The 22,339-nt window shown below is 40.1% G+C and overlaps 1 protein-coding gene across 2 annotated transcripts in view; it reads right to left on the reverse strand.

Moving 5' to 3' along the window:
* Window positions 1-22,339, reverse strand: part of lama5 (laminin, alpha 5) — a 201,957-nt gene that overhangs the window by 77,426 nt on the left and 102,192 nt on the right. For both annotated transcript variants that reach the window (XM_061902574.1, XM_061902575.1), the window contains exons 30-42: window positions 22,319-22,339; window positions 22,121-22,247; window positions 21,922-22,061; window positions 18,876-18,991; window positions 16,593-16,804; window positions 16,306-16,507; window positions 13,053-13,197; window positions 12,833-12,973; window positions 6,999-7,160; window positions 6,581-6,688; window positions 6,415-6,498; window positions 229-459; window positions 54-167 (exon numbers count right to left, since the gene is read on the reverse strand). The exon at window positions 22,319-22,339 is cut by the window's right edge and continues 127 nt beyond it. In XM_061902574.1, coding sequence (XP_061758558.1) covers window positions 54-167; window positions 229-459; window positions 6,415-6,498; window positions 6,581-6,688; window positions 6,999-7,160; window positions 12,833-12,973; window positions 13,053-13,197; window positions 16,306-16,507; window positions 16,593-16,804; window positions 18,876-18,991; window positions 21,922-22,061; window positions 22,121-22,247; window positions 22,319-22,339 — 1,803 coding nt within the window. The remainder of the gene's footprint in view (window positions 1-53; window positions 168-228; window positions 460-6,414; window positions 6,499-6,580; window positions 6,689-6,998; window positions 7,161-12,832; window positions 12,974-13,052; window positions 13,198-16,305; window positions 16,508-16,592; window positions 16,805-18,875; window positions 18,992-21,921; window positions 22,062-22,120; window positions 22,248-22,318) is intronic.

Here is a 22,339-nt window from a genome sequence, read left to right on the forward strand (position 1 = left end):
ACCCCCCACATTCGACGTAAGGTGCACCCCGACTCGGAGGCGTTGTGACTCACCACACAGATTCCGGAGCCGTCCAAACACAGGTCTGAGTGTCCGTTACAGTTGCAGGGCAGACATTTCCCCAAGAAGAGGCCGATGGTGTCCCGGTAGTAACCCGGGGCACATTTCTGTGGGTGCAAGAAGGTGAGAATCCATTCGGGACTACACAAGATGGTGGCCGGTCCTCACCTGGCAGGAGTCTCCCAGGTAGTTGGCGGGACACATGCAGATCTCCACGTTGTTGGCATGGCGACCGGCAGGTAAGCTTTGGGCGCCTTCCAGCACGGCGCCTCGCAGCGACGCCGAGTGGGCCGACTGAGAGTGCAGAGCTCGGATCTGGAGAGAGTCCAGGGCCACCAGGACCATCATCAGTTCTTCCCGGGACACAGAGTTCCCCGTCTGAGCGTGCCGGAAGCTTCCCTGCAAAAGCAAATGTTATTTGATGTTTTGTTATTATATGATGTGAGGAAATATATGTGTGTTTTTATTTAACATTTAAATGATAAATAAATCTCATGATGAAAAAGAATAATTTGAAAATTAATATTATTTTTTTATGCATATCTACATGTATTTTCCTTTATTTAATGTTAAATATGTTTGAATCATTATTTAACTTTTTGATTTATTCTGAATAAATGTGTAAATATGTGTTGTTTCATTTGATGAATAATTCCATACAATTGCTAAAACTTTAAGTGATATATATGTTTTTATTCATTACAATTAAACAAATATAGACACATTAAAACGGAGAATAAATATATATTTCAAGTATAATTAAATAATAACATATAATAATACAAATATTACATATTGTAACAACTTCACCACAACATTAAATACAACAAAATGCAATATTTTAAGTCCATAAATGCAATAAAACTGTGATTTTCTCAAACTGTGGTACAGGTCCCCCACTAGTGGTGCACCAAAGAATCACTTGATTAAAGTACAGTGTTTTATTTTCCTAAATTCAAACACAGTGTTACTGTTCAAACGGCGAGTAATGTAACAGTGGCCCAGAATATTAAATATACCTCTGCCTTGTTTTTAATGAATACTTAGGCCTACTAAACTACTGTATTTAATGTTGTCATGATGGTGGTACTTAATGAATACTTGGGCCTACTACACTACTGTATTTAATGTTGTCATTACGGTGGTACTTAATGACTACTTAGGTCTACTACACTACTGTATTTAATGTTTTCATTATGGTGGTACTTAATGAATACTTAGGTCTACTACACTACTGCATTGTAATGTTGTCATTATGGTGGTACTTAATGAATACTTAGGCCTACTACACTACTGTATTTAATGTTGTCATTATGGTGGTACTTGATGAATACTTAAGTCTACTACACTACTGTATTTAATGTTGTCATTATGGTGGTACTTAATGAATACTTAGGTCTACTACACTACTCTATTTAATGTTGTCATTACGGTGGTACTTAATGAATACTTAGGTCTACTACACTACTGTATTTAATGTTGTCATTACGGTGGTACTTAATGAATACTTAGGTCTACTACATTACTGTATTTAATGTTGTCATGATGTTGGTACTTAATGAATACTTAGGCCTACTACACTACTGCATTGTAATGTTGTCATTACGGTGGTACTTAATGAATACTTAGGTCTACTACACTACTGTATTTAATGTTGTCATTATGGTGGTAATGAATACTTAGGTCTACTACACTACTGTATTTAATGTTGTCATTACGGTGGTACTTAATGAATACTTAGGTCTACTACACTACTGTATTTAATGTTGTCATTACGGTGGTACTTAATGAATACTTAGGTCTACTACACTACTGTATTTAATGTTGTCATGATGGTGGTACTTAATGAATACTTAGGCCTACTACACTACTGTATTTAATGTTGTCATTACGGTGGTACTTAATGAATACTTAGGTCTACTACACTACTGTATTTAATGTTGTCATTATGGTGGTACTTGATGAATACTTAGGTCTACTACACTACTGTATTTAATGTTGTCATGATGGTGGTACTTAATGAATACTTAGGTCTACTACACTACTGTATTTAATGTTGTCATTATGGTGGTACTTAATGAATACTTAGGTCTACTACACTACTGTATTTAATGTTGTCATGATGGTTGTACTTAATGAATACTTAGGTCTACTACACTACTGTATTTAATGTTGTCATTATGGTGGTACTTAATGAATACTTAGGTCTACTACACTACTGTATTTAATGTTGTCATGATGGTGGTACTTGACGAATACTTAGGTCTACTACACTACTGTATTTAATGTTGTCATGATGGTGGTACTTAATGAATACTTAGGTCTACTACACTACTGCATTGTAATGTTGTCATTATGGTGGTACTCAATGAATACTTAGGCCTACTACACTACTGTATTTAATGTTGTCATGATGGTGGTACTTAATGAATACTTAGGTCTACTACACTACTGTATTTAATGTTGTCATTATGGTGGTACTTAATGAATACTTAGGTCTACTACACTACTGTATTTAATGTTGTCATTACGGTGGTACTTGATGAATACTTAGGCCTACTACACTACTGTATTTAATGTTGTCATTATGTTGGTACTTAATGAATACTTAGGTCTACTACACTACTGTATTTAATGTTGTCATTATGGTGGTACTTAATGAATACTTAGGCCTACTACACTACTGTATTTAATGTTGTCATTATGGTGGTACTTGATGAATACTTAAGTCTACTACACTACTGTATTTAGTGTTGTCATTATGGTGGTACTTAATGAATACTTAGGTCTACTACACTACTGTATTTAATGTTGTCATTATGGTGGTACTTAATGAATACTTAGGTCTACTACACTACTGTATGTAATGTTGTCATGATGGTGGTACTTAATGAATACTTAGGTTTACTACACTACTGTATTTAATGTTGTCATTATGGTGGTACTTAATGAATACTTAGGCCTACTACACTACTGTATTTAATGTTGTCATTATGGTGGTACTTAATGAATACTTAGGCCTACTACACTACTGTATTTAATGTTGTCATTACGGTGGTACTTAATGAATACTTAGGCCTACTACACTACTGTATTTAATGTTGTCATGATGGTGGTACTTAATGAATACTTAGGTCTACTACACTACTGTATTTAATGTTGTCATTATAGTGGTACTTAATGAATACTTAGGTCTACTACACTACTGTGTTTAATGTTGTCATGATGGTGGTACATAATGAATACTTAGGTCTACTACACTACTGTATTTAATGTTGTCATTATGGTGGTACTTAATGAATACTTAGGTCTACTACACTACTGTATTTAATGTTGTCATTACGGTGGTACTTAATGAATACTTAGGCCTACTACACTACTGTATTTAATGTTGTCATGATGGTGGTACTTAATGAATATTTAGGTCTACTACACTACTGTATTTAATGTTGTCATTATGGTGGTACTTAATGAATACTTAGGTCTACTACACTACTGTATTTAATGTTGTCATTACGGTGGTACTTGATGAATACTTAGGCCTACTACACTACTGTATTTAATGTTGTCATTATGTTGGTACTTAATGAATACTTAGGTCTACTACACTACTGTATTTAATGTTGTCATTATGGTGGTACTTAATGAATACTTAGGCCTACTACACTACTGTATTTAATGTTGTCATTATGGTGGTACTTGATGAATACTTAAGTCTACTACACTACTGTATTTAGTGTTGTCATTATGGTGGTACTTAATGAATACTTAGGTCTACTACACTACTGTATTTAATGTTGTCATTATGGTGGTACTTAATGAATACTTAGGTCTACTACACTACTGTATGTAATGTTGTCATGATGGTGGTACTTAATGAATACTTAGGTTTACTACACTACTGTATTTAATGTTGTCATTATGGTGGTACTTAATGAATACTTAGGCCTACTACACTACTGTATTTAATGTTGTCATTATGGTGGTACTTAATGAATACTTAGGCCTACTACACTACTGTATTTAATGTTGTCATTACGGTGGTACTTAATGAATACTTAGGCCTACTACACTACTGTATTTAATGTTGTCATGATGGTGGTACTTAATGAATACTTAGGTCTACTACACTACTGTATTTAATGTTGTCATTATAGTGGTACTTAATGAATACTTAGGTCTACTACACTACTGTGTTTAATGTTGTCATGATGGTGGTACATAATGAATACTTAGGTCTACTACACTACTGTATTTAATGTTGTCATTACGGTGGTACTTAATGAATACTTAGGCCTACTACACTACTGCATTGTAATGTTGTCATTATGGTGGTACTTAATGAATACTTAGGCCTACTACACTACTGTATTTAATGTTGTCATTATGGTGGTACTTGATGAATACTTAGGTCTACTAGACTACTGTATTTAATGTTGTCATTACGGTGGTACTTAATGAATACTTAGGTCTACTACACTACTGTATTTAATGTTGTCATGATGGTGGTACTTAATGAATACTTAGGTCTACTAGACTACTGTATTTAATGTTGTCATTACGGTAGTACTTAATGAATACTTAGGTCTACTACACTACTGTATTTAATGTTGTCATTATGGTGGTACTTGATGAATACTTAGGTCTACTACACTACTGTATTTAATGTTGTCATTATGGTGGTACTTAATGAATACTTAAGTCTACTACACTACTGTATTTAATGTTGTCATGATGGTGGTACTTAATGAATACTTAGGTCTACTACACTACTGTATTTAATGTTGTCATTATGGTGGTACTTAATGAATACTTAGGTCTACTACACTACTGTATTTAATGTTGTCATTATGGTGGTACTTAATGAATACTTAAGTCTACTACACTACTGTATTTAATGTTGTCATTATGGTGGTACTTAATGAATACTTAGGTCTACTACACTACTGTATTTAATGTTGTCATTATGGTGGTACTTAATGAATACTTAGGTCTACTACACTACTGTATGTAATGTTGTCATGATGGTGGTACTTAATGAATACTTAGGTTTACTACACTACTGTATTTAATGTTGTCATTATGGTGGTACTTAATGAATACTTAGGCCTACTACACTACTGTATTTAATGTTGTCATTATGGTGGTACTTAATGAATACTTAGGCCTACTACACTACTGTATTTAATGTTGTCATTACGGTGGTACTTAATGAATACTTAGGCCTACTACACTACTGTATTTAATGTTGTCATGATGGTGGTACTTAATGAATACTTAGGTCTACTACACTACTGTATTTAATGTTGTCATTATAGTGGTACTTAATGAATACTTAGGTCTACTACACTACTGTGTTTAATGTTGTCATGATGGTGGTACATAATGAATACTTAGGTCTACTACACTACTGTATTTAATGTTGTCATTATGGTGGTACTTAATGAATACTTAGGTCTACTACACTACTGTATTTAATGTTGTCATTACGGTGGTACTTAATGAATACTTAGGCCTACTACACTACTGCATTGTAATGTTGTCATTATGGTGGTACTTAATGAATACTTAGGCCTACTACACTACTGTATTTAATGTTGTCATTATGGTGGTACTTGATGAATACTTAGGTCTACTAGACTACTGTATTTAATGTTGTCATTACGGTGGTACTTAATGAATACTTAGGTCTACTACACTACTGTATTTAATGTTGTCATGATGGTGGTACTTAATGAATACTTAGGTCTACTAGACTACTGTATTTAATGTTGTCATTACGGTAGTACTTAATGAATACTTAGGTCTACTACACTACTGTATTTAATGTTGTCATTATGGTGGTACTTGATGAATACTTAGGTCTACTACACTACTGTATTTAATGTTGTCATTATGGTGGTACTTAATGAATACTTAAGTCTACTACACTACTGTATTTAATGTTGTCATTATGGTGGTACTTAATGAATACTTAGGTCTACTACACTACTGTATTTAATGTTGTCATTATGGTGGTACTTAATGAATACTTAGGTCTACTACACTACTGTATTTAATGTTGTCATTACGGTGGTACTTAATGAATACTTAGGCCTACTACACTACTGTATTTAATGTTGTCATTATGGTGGTACTTAATGAATACTTAGGTCTGTCTTTAACAATTAAATAACATTTAATTAACACAATTGGAAAGTCAAAACGGATAAAAACTTGAACATTTTTATATCAAATTAAAAAGAAGAACATATTTACATTATATTGTTTTCTAAAATGTATAATGTATCAAAAATATATATGAAAATGGTGAAAGTTTGAAGATGGATGTATTCTTCAAAGTGGTTGTTTTACCTCCACTATGTGCAGGATGCCGAGATGTGGCTCCTCAGGAGGAGAGTATTCCCGCTCCATGAACACCAAGGTCATCTGGTTGCCCTGCACAACACAACACAACACAACAAGGTCAAATCTGTGTGTGTGTGTGTGTGTGTGTGTGTGTGTGTGTGTGTGTGTTTACCTTCAGGATGATGTCAGGTCTAGAAGGTTCTGCAGGCACAGACCAGACGTCGCCTCTCATAGTCTGAGTGTGAAGACGATATCTCAGGTGACCTCCATAAGACGACACCTGGACACAAACAGGTAATAATAACATGAACAATTATAAATATATATTGCAGCAGCGCCCCCCCCCGCCACCCCAAAGGGAATAAGCGGTAGAAAAATGGATGGATGGATGTATCGGTCATTCCAAAGAATAATACATAAATAATTAGCTCAGATGAGATTAAAGCAAATAAAATCTATTCAAGTAAATGAATTCACATTTTGATGGTTACTTGACAGTTTTGGGGCCAAACAAGATGTTGCACACATGACTCCTTAGCGACATCAAAGGACCAACCAGAAGACTAAGTCTTTCATAGTCCAGAGCTCACCTTGTCTCCCAGGTAGGCTGCTGGGGCAAACCAGTGGAGGTCCTGGTACACATCTGGAACATCGCTGAGGTCCGCCTCCACCAGGTCTTGACCAGGATACTCGCTCACCGCAACTTCCTGTTTGTCTGCGCTCAACAACACCCAGCCGGACATCTGCATGATCTGCAAGGAACACATACAGGACACTACAACTGTCACTTCTAGCTTCAAGAGGCCTTAAAGAGGGCTTTTGGAGAACTTTAAGAGGGGTTGAAGAGGGATTTAAGATCATTTTAAGGGGGGTTGAAGAGAAGTTGAAAAAGCACTTAAGATCATTTTAAGAGATGTTGAAGAGAGGTTGAAAAAGCATTTAAGCAAATTTTAAGAGGGGTTAAGAAGAGGGGTTTAAGATCATTTTAAGAGGCCTTAAAGAGGGCTTTTGGAGAACTTTAAGAGGGGTTGAAGAGGGATTTAAGATCATTTTAAGAGGGGTTGAAGAGAAGTTGAAAAAGCATTTAAGATCATTTTAAGAGGCCTTAAAGAGGGCTTTTGGAGAACTTTAAGAGGGGTTGAAGAGGGATTTAAGATCATTTTAAGGGGGGTTGAAGAGAAGTTGAAAAAGCATTTAAGATCATTTTAAGAGATGTTGAAGAGAGGTTGAAAAGGCATTTAAGCAAATTTTAAGAGGGGTTAAGAAGCGGGGTTTAAGATCATTTTAAGAGGCCTTAAAGAGGGCATTTGGAGAACTTTAAGAGGGGTTGAAGAGGGATTTAAGATCATTTTAAGAGGGGGTGAAGAGAAGTTGAAAAAGCATCTAAGATCATTTTAAGAGGCCTTAAAGAGGGCTTTTGGAGAACTTTAAGAGGGGTTGAAGCGGGATTTAGGATCATTTTAAGAGGGGTTGAAGAGAAGTTGAAAAAGCACTTAAGATCATTTTAAGAGATGTTGAAGAGAGGTTGAAAACGCATTTAAGCAAATTTTAAGAGGGGTTAAGAAGAGGGGTTTAAGATCATTTTAAGAGGCCTTAAAGAGGGCTTTTGGAGAACTTTAAGAGGGGTTGAAGAGGGATTTAAGATCATTTTAAGAGGGGTTGAAGAGAAGTTGAAAAAGCATTTAAGATCATTTTAAGAGATGTTGAAGAGAGGTTGAAAAAGCATTTAAGCAAATTTTAAGAGGGGTTAAGAAGAGGGGTTTAAGATCATTTTAAGAGGCCTTAAAGAGGGCTTTTGGAGAACTTTAAGAGGGGTTGAAGAGGGATTTAAGATCATTTTAAGAGGGGTTGAAGAGAAGTTGAAAAAGCATTTAAGATCATTTTAAGAGATGTTGAAAAGAGGTTGAAAAAGCATTTAAGCAAATTTTAAGAGGGGTTAAGAAGAGGGGTTTAAGATCATTTTAAGAGGCCTTAAAGAGGGCTTTTGGAGAACTTTAAGAGGGGTTGAAGAGGGATTTAAGATCATTTTAAGAGGGGTTGAAGAGAAGTTGAAAAAGCATTTAAGATCATTTTAAGAGATGTTGAAGAGAGGTTGAAAAAGCATTTAAGCAAATTTTAAGAGGGGTTAAGAAGAGGGGTTTAAGATCATTTTAAGAGGCCTTAAAGAGGGCTTTTGGAGAACTTTAAGAGGGGTTGAAGAGGGATTTAAGATCATTTTAAGAGGGGTTGAAGAGAAGTTGAAAAAGCATTTAAGATCATTTTAAGAGATGTTGAAAAGAGGTTGAAAAAGCATTTAAGCATATTTTAAGAGGGGTTAAGAAGAGGGGTTTAAGATCATTTTAAGAGGCCTTAAAGGGGGCTTTTGGAGAACTTTAAGAGGGGTTGAAGAGGGATTTAAGATCATTTTAAGAGGGGTTGAAGAGAAGTTGAAAAAGCATCTAAGATCATTTTAAGAGGCCTTAAAGAGGGCTTTTGGAGAACTTTAAGAGGGGTTGAAGAGGGATTTAAGATCATTTTAAGAGGGGTTGAAGAGTAGTTGAAAAAGCATTTAAGATCATTTTAAGAGATGTTGAAGAGAGGTTGAAAAAGCATTTAAGCAAATTTTAAAACGGGTTAAGAAGAGGGGTTTAAGATCATTTTAAGAGGCCTTAAAGAGGGCTTTTGGAGAACTTTAAGAGGGGTTGAAGAGGGATTTAAGATCATTTTAAGAGGGGTTGAAGAGAAGTTGAAAAAGCATTTAAGATCATTTTAAGAGGCCTTAAAGAGGGCTTTTGGAGAACTTTAAGAGGGGTTGAAGAGGGATTTAAGATCATTTTAAGAGGGGTTGAAGAGAAGTTGAAAAAGCATTTAAGATCATTTTAAGAGGCCTTAAAGAGGGCTTTTGGAGAACTTTAAGAAGGGTTGAAGAGGGATTTAAGATCATTTTAAGAGGGGTTGAAGAGAAGTTGAAAAAGCATTTAAGATCATTTTAATAGATGTTGAAGAGAGGTTGAAAAAGCATTTAAGCAAATTTTAAGAGGGGTTAAGAAGAGGGGTTTAAGATCATTTTAAGAGGCCTAAAAGAGGGCTTTTGGAGAACTTTAAGAGGGGTTCAAGAGGGATTTAAGATCATTTTAAGAGGGGTTGAAGAGAAGTTGGAAAAACATTTAAGATCATTTTAAGAGATGTTGAAGAGAGGTTGAAAAAGCATTCAAGCAAATTTTAAGAGGGGTTAAGGAGAGGTTGAAGAGGGGTTTAAGATCATTTTAAGAGGGGTTGAAGAGGGATTTAAGATCATTTTAAGAGGGGTTGAAGAGAAGTTGGAAAAACATTTAAGATCATTTTAAGAGATGTTGAAGAGAGGTTGAAAAAGCATTCAAGCAAATTTTAAGAGGGGTTAAGGAGAGGTTGAAGAGGGGTTTAAGATCATTTTAAGAGGGGTTGAAGAGGGATTTAAGATACTTTTAAGAGGGGTTGAAAAGAGGTTGAAAAAGCATTTAAGCGAATTTTAAGAGGGGTTGAGGAGAGGTTGAAGATGGGTTTAAAAGAACTTTAAGAGGGGTAGAAGAGGGGTTTAAGATTATTTCAAGAGGGGTTGAAGAGAGGTTGAAGAAAGGTTGAAAACGCTTTTAAGACAATTTAAGAGGGGTTGGAAAGCCGTTGAAAACGCGTTTGAGAACATTTTAATAGGGCTTGCAGACAGGTTGAAGAAGGGTTTAAGATAATTTTAAGAGGGGTTGAAGAGAGGTTGAAGAAAGGTTGAAAACGCTTTTAAGATCATCCAAGAGGGGTTGAAAAGCGGTTGATATAATTTTAAGAGGGGTTTAAGACAAGTTGAAGAAGGATTTAAGATACTTTTAAGAGGGGTTGAAGAAAGGTTGACGACGCTTTTAAGATAATTTAAGAGGGGTTGAAAAGCGTTTGAGAACATTTTAAGAGAGGTTGAAGAAGGATTTAAGATACTTTTAAGAGGGGTTGAAGAGAGGTTGAAAATGTGTTTAACATAATTGTAAGAGGGGTTGAAGGGAGGTTAAAAAAGCATTTAAGGTTATTTTAAGAGGGGTTGAGGAGAGGTTGAAGAGAGGTTTAAAATACTTTAAGAGGGGTTGAAGAGGATTTAAAATTATTTTATGAAGGGTAGAAGAGACGTTGAAGGAAGATTGAAAAATCATTTAAAATAATTATAAGAGGGGTTGAAAAGGCGTTTAAGAAAAGTTTAAGAGAGGTTGAAGAGACGTTGAAAAGCGTTTGAGAACATTTTAAGAGGAGTTGAAGACAGGTTGAAGAAGGATTTAAGATAATTTAAGAGGGGTTGAAGAGAGGTTTAAAATGTGTTTAACATAATTGTAAGAGGGGTTGAAGGGAGGTTAAAAAAGCATTTAAGGTTATTTTAAGAGGGGTTGAGGAGAGGTTGAAGAGAGGTTTAAAATACTTTAAAAGGGGTTGAAGAGGATTTAAAATTATTTTATGAAGGGTAGAAGAGACGTTGAAGGAAGATTAAAAAATCATTTAAGATAATTATAAGAGGGGTTGAAAAGGCGTTTAAGAAAAGTTTAAGAGAGGTTGAAGAGCTGTTGAAAAGCGTTTGAGAACATTTTAAGAGGGGTTGAAGACAGGTTGAAGAAGGATTTAAGATCATTTTAAGAGGGGTTGAAGAGAGGTTGAAAATATGTTTAACATAATTGTAAGCGGGGTTGAAGGGAGGTTAAAAAAGCATTTAAGGTTATTTTAAGAGGGGTTGAGGAGAGGTTGAAGAGAGGTTTAAAATACTTTAAGAGGGGTTGAAGAGGATTTAAAATTATTTTATGAAGGGTAGAAGAGACGTTGAAGGAAGATTGAAAAATCATTTAAGATAATTATAAGAGGGGTTGAAAAGGCGTTTAAGAAAAGTTTAAGAGAGGTTGAAGAGACGTTGAAAAGCGTTTGAGAACATTTTAAGAGGGGTTGAAGACAGGTTGAAGAAGGATTTAAGATAATTTAAGAGGGGTTGAAGAGAGGTTGAAAATGTGTTTAACATAATTGTAAGAGGGGTTGAAGGGAGGTTAAAAAAGCATTTAAGGTTATTTTAAGAGGGGTTGAGGAGAGGTTGAAGAGGGGTTTACAATACTTTAAGAAGGGTTAAAGAGGATTTAAAATTATTTTATGAAGGGTAGAAGAGATGTTGAAGGAAGATTGAAAAATCATTTAAGATAATTATAAGAGGGGTTGAAAAGGCGTTTAAGAAAAGTTTAAGAGAGGTTGAAGAGACGTTGAAGAAGGATTAAGAGAATTTTAAGAGGGGTTGAAGAGAGGTTGAAAAAGTATTTAAGATAATTATAAGAGGGGGTTGAAGAGGGGTTTATAAAAACTTTAAGAGGGGTTGAAGAGGGATTTAAGAAAAATTCAAGAGGGGTTGAAGCGAGGTTGAAGAAAGGTTCAAAAAGCATTTAAGATCATTTTAAGAGGGGTTGAAAAGGTGTTTAAGAAAAGTTTAAGAGAGGTTGAAGAGACGTTGAAGAAGGATTAAGAGAATTTTAAGAGGGGTTGAAGAGAGGTTGAAAAAGTATTTAAGATAATTATAAGAGGGGTTGAAGAGGGGTTTAGAAAAACTTTAAGAGGGGTCGAAGAGGGATTTAAGAAAAATTCAAGAGGGGTTGAAGCGAGGTTGAAGAAAGGTTCAAAAAGCATTTAAGATCATTTTAAGAGGGGTTGAAAAGGCGTTTAAGAAAAGTTTAAGAGAGGTTGAAGAGACGTTGAAGAAGGATTAAGAGAATTTTAAGAGGGGTTGAAGAGAGGTTGAAAAAGTATTTAAGATAATTATAAGAGGGGTTGAAGAGGGGTTTATAAAAACTTTAAGAGGGGTTGAAGAGGGATTTAAGAAAAATTCAAGAGGGGTTGAAGCGAGGTTGAAGAAAGGTTCAAAAAGCATTTAAGATCATTTTAAGAGGGGTTGAAAAGCAGTTGGAAAAACTGTTTAGGAAAATTTTAAGAAGGTTTGAAGAGTAGTTGAAAAAGCGTTTAAGAAATATTTTAAGAGAGGTTGAAGAGAGGTTGAAAAAGTATTTAAGAGAATTAAGCCAGGTTTGAGAGGAAGGAAAGTTTTTTAGAGCGTTTGAAGAGGTTTTTAGAATGGTTTAGGACTGTTTTGAGACAAGTTTAACACTAATTTAAGGGTTATTGAAGATGGGTTCAAGAGAAGTTTAAAAGGGGACAAAGACTGGCTGAAGACAGGTTAAAAAAAGTGTAAGAAGGGCACAAAAAGAAGTTTGAGATGGGTTGAAGACTTGTTTAAGACTGTTTTAAGACTGGTTGAAGACAGGTTAAAAAGTGTAAGAAGGGCAGAAAAAGAAGTTTAAGATGGGTTGCAGACTTGTTTAAGACTGTTTTAAGACTGGTTGAAGACAGGTTAAAAAAAGGTGTAAGAAGGGCAGAAAAAGAAGTTTGAGACTTGATTAAGAGGGATTACTTCAGTTCGTCTCTTTTCCGAGCTGCGACAACGATCCGTGGCGCCAAAGCAGAAGCAGCTGGTGCATCCTTTGGGGTTGGTGGGATCCAGGTGGAAGGTACCCACTCTGCAGCGGTCACAACGAGAACCTTGCACGTTCTCCTGCAGAGCAAACACACCTGATTGTGGCCTCAAGACTGCCACTAAAATAGTGACAACTCTTCTGCACTAAAGTGCTGACCTTGCACAAACACTGCCCCGTGTAGGAGTCGCACACCCGCTCCTCTGTGCCCGCCTCGTTGCAGTCACATGGCCGGCAGTTGGGGTAACCATAGAAACCGGACGCACAGCGGTCACACTGGCGACCCACAACGTTGTTTTTGCATCTAGAGAGTGAAAAACATAAACACACACACAAATAAATACAATCACTGTGTTTCTTTCATCCTGTCAAAGTGTGTACAAAACACACAACACATGCAGTTGCATGGTGGGGCCCCTCAGTACATCACTGACTTGTTAATACCCACTCTTCAGTTGCATGGTGGGGCCCCTCAGCACATCACTGACTTGTTATGTCTCTACTCTTCAGTTGCATGGTGGGGCCCCTCAGTACATCACTGACTTGTTATGTCCCTACTCTTTAGTTGCATGGTGGGGCCCCTCAGTACATCACTGACTTGTTAATACCCACTCTTCAGTTGCATAGTGGGGCCCCTCAGTACATCACTGACTTGTTATGTCCCTACTCTTCAGTTGCATGGTGGGGCCCCTCAGTACATCACTGACTTGTTAATACCCACTCTTCAGTGGCATGGTGGGGCCCCTCAGTACATCATTGACTTGTTATGTCCCTACTCTTCAGTTGCATGGTGGGGCCCCTCAGTACATCACTGACTTGTTATGTCCCTACTCTTCAGTTGCATGGTGGGGCCCCTCAGTACATCACTGACTTGTTATGTCCCTACTCTTCAGTTGCATGGTGGGGCCCCTCAGTACATCACTGACTTGTTATGTCCCTACTCTTCAGTTGCATGGTGGGGCCCCTCAGTCCATCACTGACTTGTTATGTCCCTACTCTTCAGTTGCATGGTGGGGCCCCTCAGTACATCACTGACTTGTTGTGTCCCTATCTTCAGTTGCATGGTGGGGCCCCTCAGTACATCACTGACTTGTTATGTCCCTACTCTTCAGTTGCATGGTGGGGCCCCTCAGTACATCACTGACTTGTTATTACCCACTCTTCAGTTGCATGGTGGGGCCCCTCAGCACATCACTGACTTGTTATGTTCCTACTCTTCAGTTGCATGGTGGGGCCCCTCAGTACATCACTGACTTGTTATGCCCCTACTCTTCAGTTGCATGGTGGGGCCCCTAAGTATATCACTGACTTGTTATGTCCCTACTCTTCAGTTGCATGGTGGGGCCCCTCAGTCCATCACTGACTTGTTATTACCCACTCTTCAGTTGCATGGTGGGGCCCCTCAGTACATCACTGACTTGTTAATACCCACTCTTCAGTTGCATGGTGGGGCCCCTCAGTACATCACTGACTTGTTAATACCCACTCTTCAGTTGCATGGTGAGGCCCCTCAGTACATCACTGACTTGTTAATACCCACTCTTCAGTTGCATGGTGGGGCCCCTCAGTACATCACTGACTTGTTAATACCCACTCTTCAGTTGCATGGTGGGGCCCCTCAGCACATCACTGACTTGTTAATACCCACTCTTCAGTTGCATGGTGGGGCCCCTCAGCACATCACTGACTTGTTAATACCCACTCTTCAGTTGCATGGTGGGGCCCCTCAGCACATGACTGACTTGTTGTGCCTCTACTCTTCAGTTGCATGGTGGGGCCCCTCAGCACATCACTGATTTGTTATGTCCCTACTCTTCAGTTGCATGGTGGGGCCCCTCAGCACATCACTGACTTGTTATGTCCCTACTCTTCAGTTGCATGGTGGGGCCCCTCAGTACATCACTGACTTGTTATGTCCCTACTCTTCAGTTGCATGGTGGGGCCCCTCAGTACATCACTGACTTGTTATGCCCCTACTCTTCAGTTGCATGGTGGGGCCCCTCAGTACATCACTATCTTGTTATGTCCCTAGTCTTCAGTTGCATGGTGGGGCCCCTCAGTACATCACTGACTTGCTATGTCCCTACTCTTCAGTTGCATGGTGGGGCCCCTCAGTACATCACTGACTTGTTGTGCCTCTACTCTTCAGTTGCATGGTGGGGCCCCTCAGTACATCACTGACTTGTTAATACCCACTCTTCAGTTGCATGGTGGGGCCCCTCAGCACATCACTGACTTGCTATTACCCACTCTTCAGTTGCATGGTGGGGCCCCTCAGTACATCACTGACTTGTTGTGTCCCTACTCTTCAGTTGCATGGTGGGGCCCCTCAGTACATCACTGACTTGTTAATACCCACTTTTCAGTTGCATGGTGGGCCCCCTCAGTACATCACTGACTTGTTGTGTCCCTACTCTTCAGTTGCATGGTGGGGCCCCTCAGTACATCACTGACTTGTTAATACCCACTCTTCAGTTGCATGTTGGGGCCCCTCAGTACATCACTGACTTGTTAATACCCACTCTTCAGTTGCATGGTGGGGCCCCTCAGTACATCACTGACTTGTTAATACCCACTCTTCAGTTGCATGGTGGGGCCCCTCAGTACATCACTGACTTGTTATGTCCCTACTCTTCAGTTGCATGGTGGGGCCCCTCAGTACATCACTGACTTGTTATGTCCCTACTCTTCAGTTGCATGGTGGGGCCCCTCAGTACATCACTGACTTGTTGTGCCTCTACTCTTCAGTTGCATGGTGGGGCCCCTCAGTACATCACTGACTTGTTATGTCCCTACTCTTCAGTTGCATGGTGGGGCCCCTCAGTACATCACTGACTTGTTATGTCCCTACTCTTCAGTTGCATGGTGGGGCCCCTCAGTACATCACTGACTTGTTATGTCCCTAATCTTCAGTTGCATGGTGGGGCCCCTCAATACATCACTGACTTGTTATGCCCCTACTCTTCAGTTGCATGGTGGGGCCCCTCAGTACATCACTGACTTGTTATGCCCCTACTCTTCAGTTGCATGGTGGGGCCCCTCAGTACATCACTGACTTGTTATGCCCCTACTCTTCAGTTGCATGGTGGGGCCCCTCAGCACATCACTGACTTGCTATTACCCACTCTTCAGTTGCATGGTGGGGCCCCTCAGTACATCACTGACTTGTTATTACCCACTCTTCAGTTGCATGGTGGGGCCCCTCAGTATATCACTGACTTGTTATGTCCCTACTCTTCAGTTGCATGGCTGATTAATGCAACTTTTAACCATCATTTTTAATCACCTTTTTATTTTTGTTTTAAATGTAATTGTTGATTTACTTCACTTATGATTTGTACAAACCTTTTTCATTTATACTTGATAAATAATGACTTCCCCAACACAATAAAAGACATGTTTCCTCCCTGACCTGCACTGGCCGCTGAGGGTGTCGCAGTTGACGTCGGGCGTGAGGATCCCGGGCATCGAACAGTTGCAGACCTCACAGCCGACCACCGGGTGGCAGCCGAAGGTGTGAGGCTCGCAGCGGTTGCACTCGGGCGGCAGCGTCCTGGGAGGACAGATGCACTGGCCTGACAGAGGCTCACACAGCCGCTCTCCACAGTTACAGGCTGCACACAGCACAACACCACGCGTGTCTCACTATCGCCGCCCCTCAGGTAGAAGGTGGCGTTACGGGAGGTATGGCACACTCACGTCTGCAGCGGGGGAAACCCCAGTACCCCGTGGCGCACATGGAGCAGTCCCGGCCGATCACGTGGGGTCTGCAGCGGCACTGGCCGCCAAACGGCTCGCAGGCCTCGCTCTCGGCGCCGGCCTGGTGGCAGGCGCACGGCAGCGCCCCGTTGTTGAAGAACGCCGACAGCGACGTGGCCGAGCTCAGGCAGAACGGCGAGGCGCTGGTCGGACTGTAGGGGGGGCGACACACCGGGTCAGTCAGCACAGTCCAGACATTTTTTTGTTGCTTCAAATTAATAAACCTTTGACTGTACGCTTGGTAGAGGAGGAATTATGGTGTGGGGTTGTTTTTCAGGCTCCTTAGTTCCAGTGAAAGGAACTTTGAATGCTCCAGGACAGCAAAACATTTTGGACTATTCCACTGGATGGCGCTCTAATTCACATGTGAGTCAAGGCAGGTGGCCAAATACTTTTGGCAATATAGCCTAGCATTTATATTGATTTATTTAGGAAAGAAGGTTTTGTTGACATGCTAAAGGGGTTTAATGATAACAGCAGCATGTTTAGCAGCAGTTGTATCCCGTTAGGTGTATTCTGAAGGCAAGTGGTAAGCATGAAGCTGATCACTGACACGCCCACTTTCAGGTAAAGAAGCATGCTCGCTCAAAATAAATTGGGTAATTAATCTTGATCAGACACTATTATCTTATATATGTACTAACTTGATCAGACACTATTATCTTATATATGTACTAACTTGATCAGACACTATTATCTTATATATGTACTAACTTGATCAGACACTATTATCTTATATATGTACTAACTTGATCAGACACTATTATCTTATATATGTACTCACTTGATCAGACACTATTATCTTATATATGTACTCACTTGGTCAGACACTATTATCTTATATATGTACTCACTTGATCAGACACTATTATCTTATATATGTACTCACTTGGTCAGACACTATTATCTTATATATGTACTCACTTGATCAGACACTATTATCTTATATATGTACTAACTTGATCAGACACTATTATCTTATATATGTACTAACTTGATCAGACACTATTATCTTATATATTTACTAACTTGATCAGACACTATTATCTTATATATGTACTCACTTGATCAGACACTATTATCTTATATATGTACTCACTTGATCAGACACTATTATCTTATATATGTACTCACTTGATCAGACACTATTATCTTATATATGTACTCACTTGATCAGACACTATTATCTTATATATGTACTAACTTGATCAGACACTATTATCTTATATATGTACTAAGTAGATGAGACACTATTATCATATATATGTACTAAGTAGATCAGAGACTATTATGTAATATTATGTACTAATTAGATCAGACACTATTATCATATATATGTACTAAGTAGATGAGACTATTATCATATTTATGTACTAAGTACTATTATCATATATATGTACTAAGTACTATTATCATATATATGTACTAAGTAGATGACAGACTATTATCATATATATGTACTAAGTAGATCAGAGACTATTATCATATATATGTACTAAGTAGATGAGACACTATTATCATATATATGTACTAAGTAGATCAGAGACTATTATGTAATATTATGTACTAATTAGATCAGACACTATTATCATATATGTACTAAGTAGATCAGAGACTATTATCATATATATGTACTAAGTAGATGACAGACTATTATCATATATATGTACTAAGTACTATTATCATATATATGTACTGAGTAGATCAGAGACTATTATCATATTTATGTACTAAGTACTATTATCATATATATGTACTGAGTAGATCAGAGACTATTGTCATATAGATGTACTAAGTAGATGAGACACTATCATCATATATATTTCCTAAGTAGATCAGAGACTATTATCATATATATGTACTAAGTAGATCAGACACTATTATCATATATATGTACTAAGTAGATCAGACACTATAATCATATATAGTACTAAGTAGATGAGAGACTATTATGTAATATTATGTACTAAGTAGATCAGAGACTATTATGTAATATTATGTAGTAAGTAGATGAGAGACTATTATGTAATATTATGTAGTAAGTAGATGAGAGACTATTATGTAATATTATGTAGTAAATAGATGAGAGACTATTATGTAATATTATGTAGTAAGTAGATGAGAGACTATTATGTAATATTATGTAGTAAGTAGATGAGAGACTATTATGTAATATTATGTAGTAAGTAGATGAGAGACTATTATGTAATATTATGTACTAACTTGATGAAGAAAGTGTTGAGTCCACAGTTGGTGATGAAGTCATAAGACTTGTCCAGCGGCTCCTCGCTCAGGTAGCTGGAAGTGTAGCTGGACTCTGGGACCACCAACACGTAGTCCTGGACAAAGTCAGCAGAGAGTCCGGTGAGGATGACGAAGGCGTGGGCCAGGAAGAAGAAGAACGAGTAGGACACAGCTTTCAAACTCAAGGCCCGGGGGCCACATCATTTCATGTCGGGGGCCACATCATTTCATGTCGGGGGCCACATCATTTCATGTCGGGGGCCACATCATTTCATGTCGGGGGCCACGTCATTTCATGTCGGGGGCCACATCATTTCATGTGGCCCCCAAAATGTCTCAATAAAATGCTTTTAAGTCATTTTGACAGTGAAAAAACATATCTTTTAAACTGTAATAATATCTAATTATGCCTGGACTAATAATGCTAGCCTGGCTAACTTCCTGCTAGCCTGGCTAACTTCCTGCTAGCCTGGTTAACTTCCTGCTAGCCTGGTTAACTTCCTGCTAGCCTGATTAACTTCCTCATGGCCTGGCTAACTTCCTGCTAGCCTGGCTAACTTCCTCGTAGCCTGATTAACTTCCTCATGGCCTGGCTAACTTCCTGCTAGCCTGGCTAACTTCCTCGTAGCCTGGTTAACTTCCTGATAGCCTGGCTAACTTCCTGCTAGCCTGGCTAAATTCCTCGTGGCCTGATTAACTTCCTCATGGCCTGGTTAACTTCCTGCTAGCCTGGCTAACTTCCTCGTAGCCTGATTAACTTCCTCATGGCCTGGCTAACTTCCTGCTAGCCTGGCTAACTTCCTCGTAGCCTGGCTAACTTCCTGCTAGCCTGGCTAACTTCCTCATGGCCTGGTTAACTTCCTGCTAGCCTGGCTAACTTCCTGCTAGCCCGGCTAACTTCCTCATGGCCTGGTTAACTTCCTGCTAGCCTGGCTAACTTCCTCGTAGCCTGGTTAACTTCCTGATAGTCTGGCTAACTTTATGCTAGCCTGGCAAACTTCCTCATAGCCTGGTTAACTTCCTGCTAGCCTGGCTAACTTTATGCTAGCCTGGCTAACTTCCTGCTAGCCTGTTTAACTTCCTGCTAGCCTGGCTAACTTCCTGCTAGCCTGGCTAACTTTATGCTAGCCTGGCTAACTTCCTGCTAGCCTGTTTAACTTCCTGCTAGCCTGGCTAACTTCCTGCTAGCCTGGCTAACTTTATGCTAGCCTGGCTAACTTCCTCATAGCCTTATTAACTTCCTCATGGCCTGGCTAACTTCCTGCTAGTCTGGCTAACTTCCTCGTAGCCTGGCTAATGTCCTGCTAGCCTGGCTAACTTCCTCTTAGCCTGGCTAACTTCCTGCTAGCCTGGCTAAATTCCTCATGGCCTGGTTAACTTCCTCGTAGCCTGATTAACTTCCTCATGGCCTGGTTAACTTCCTGCTAGCCTGGCTAAATTCCTCATGGCCTGGTTAACTTCCTGCTAGCCTGGCTAACTTCATGCTAGCCTGGCTAACTTCCTCGTAGTCTGATTAACTTCCTCATGGCCGGGCTAACTTCCTGCTAGCCTGGCTAACTTCCTCGTAGCCTGGTTAACTTCCTGATAGCCTGGCTAACTTCCTCATAGCCTGGTTAACTTCCTGCTAGCCTGGCTAAATTCCTTGTGGCCTGATTAACTTCCTCATGGCCTGGTTAACTTCCTGCTAGCCTGGCTAACTTCCTCGTATTCTGATTAACTTCCTCATGGCCTGGCTAACTTCCTGCTAGCCTGGCTAACTTCCTCATAGCCTGGTTAACTTCCTGCTAGCCTGGCTAACTTCCTGCTAGCCTGGCTAACTTCCTCATAGCCTGGCTAACTTCCTGCTAGCCTGGCTAACTTCCTCGTGGTCTGGTTAACTTCCTCGTAGCCTGATTAATTTCCTCATGGCCTGGCTAACTTCCTGCTAGCCTGGTTAACTTCCTGCTAGCCTGATTAACTTCCTCATGGCCTGGCTAACTTCCTGCTAGCCTGGTTAACTTCCTGCTAGCCTGATTAACTTCCTCATGGCCTGGCTAACTTCCTGCTAGCCTGGCTAACTTCCTCGTAGCCTGATTAACTTCCTCATGGCCTGGCTAACTTCCTGCTAGCCTGGCTAACTTCCTCGTAGCCTGGTTAACTTCCTGATAGCTTGGCTAACTTTATGCTAGCCTGGCTAACTTCCTCATAGCCTGGCTAACTTCCTGCTAGCCTGGCTAAATTCCTCGTGGCCTGATTAACTTCCTCATGGCCTGGTTAACTTCCTGCTAGCCTGGCTAACTTCCTCGTAGCCTGATTAACTTCCTCATGGCCTGGCTAACTTCCTGCTAGCCTGGCTAACTTCCTCATAGCCTGGTTAACTTCCTGCTAGCCTGGCTAACTTTATGCTAGCCTGGCTAACTTCCTCATAGCCTGGCTAACTTCTTGCTAGCCTGGCTAACTTCCTCGTGGTCTGGTTAACTTCCTCGTTGCCTGATTAACTTCCTCATGGCCTGGCTAACTTCCTGCTAGCCTGGTTAACTTCCTGCTAGCCTGATTAACTTCCTCGTGGCCTGGCTAACTTCCTGCTAGCCTGATTAACTTCCTCATGGCCTGGCTAACTTCCTGCTATCCTGGTTACCTTCCTGCTAGCCTGATTAAATTCCTCATGGCCTGGCTAACTTCCTGCTAGCCTGGCTAACTTCCTCGTAGCCTGGATAACTTCTTGCTAGCCCGGCTAACTTCCTGCTAGCCTGGCTAACTTCCTCGTAGCCTGGTTAACTTCCTCATGGCCTGGCTAACTTCCCCATAGCCTGGCTAACTTCCTGGTATTCTGGTTAACTTCCTGCTAGCCTGGTTAACTTCCTCGTAGCCTGGTTAACTTCCTGCTAGCCTGGCTAACTTCCCCGTAGCCTGGCTAACATCCTGGTATTCTGGTTAACTTCCTGGTAGCCTGGCTAGCGTGTACTGTGCCTCCATCAGTTCAGGCCAGCTAGCCAAACGCGCAAAGTACATTTATCCTCCTCACATTGTTGCCATGGCAACTTACCAGCCACAGAGTTTTGCCGGCAGGAAGTTGCACGGTGAGGACAAGCTGGTGGTCGGTCACGTCCAGGATGATCTGGTTCTCGGACACCAGGACCTGTCGGCAGCCGTGTGCGTGCGGACAGAAGGAGGCGTTGGCGTGACCTGACAGAATAAAAACAATAAATGGCGTGGTCAAGCAGTCTCTCCCTCTGGCGGCCCACCTTGCCAGATGCGGCCCCCGTTGACCTGGACCTGGACCGGGTAGGTGGGGTGTAGCGGCTGCTGGTAGTGCAGGATGAAGACGTAGCGGCCGAGGGTGTGGACACGAGTGGAGTACACCGCTGCATTCTGGGTAAGAGCGGGTTACAGGCGTGAGCGACGGCGCACACGCCTAGGTCGGGGTTCTTCTTCTGTGGTACCTGCAGCGAGTCCAGTCTCAC

This window comes from Nerophis ophidion, linkage group LG06, assembly GCF_033978795.1.
Source record: "Nerophis ophidion isolate RoL-2023_Sa linkage group LG06, RoL_Noph_v1.0, whole genome shotgun sequence".
In the NCBI taxonomy this organism is placed as follows: domain Eukaryota; kingdom Metazoa; phylum Chordata; class Actinopteri; order Syngnathiformes; family Syngnathidae; genus Nerophis; species Nerophis ophidion.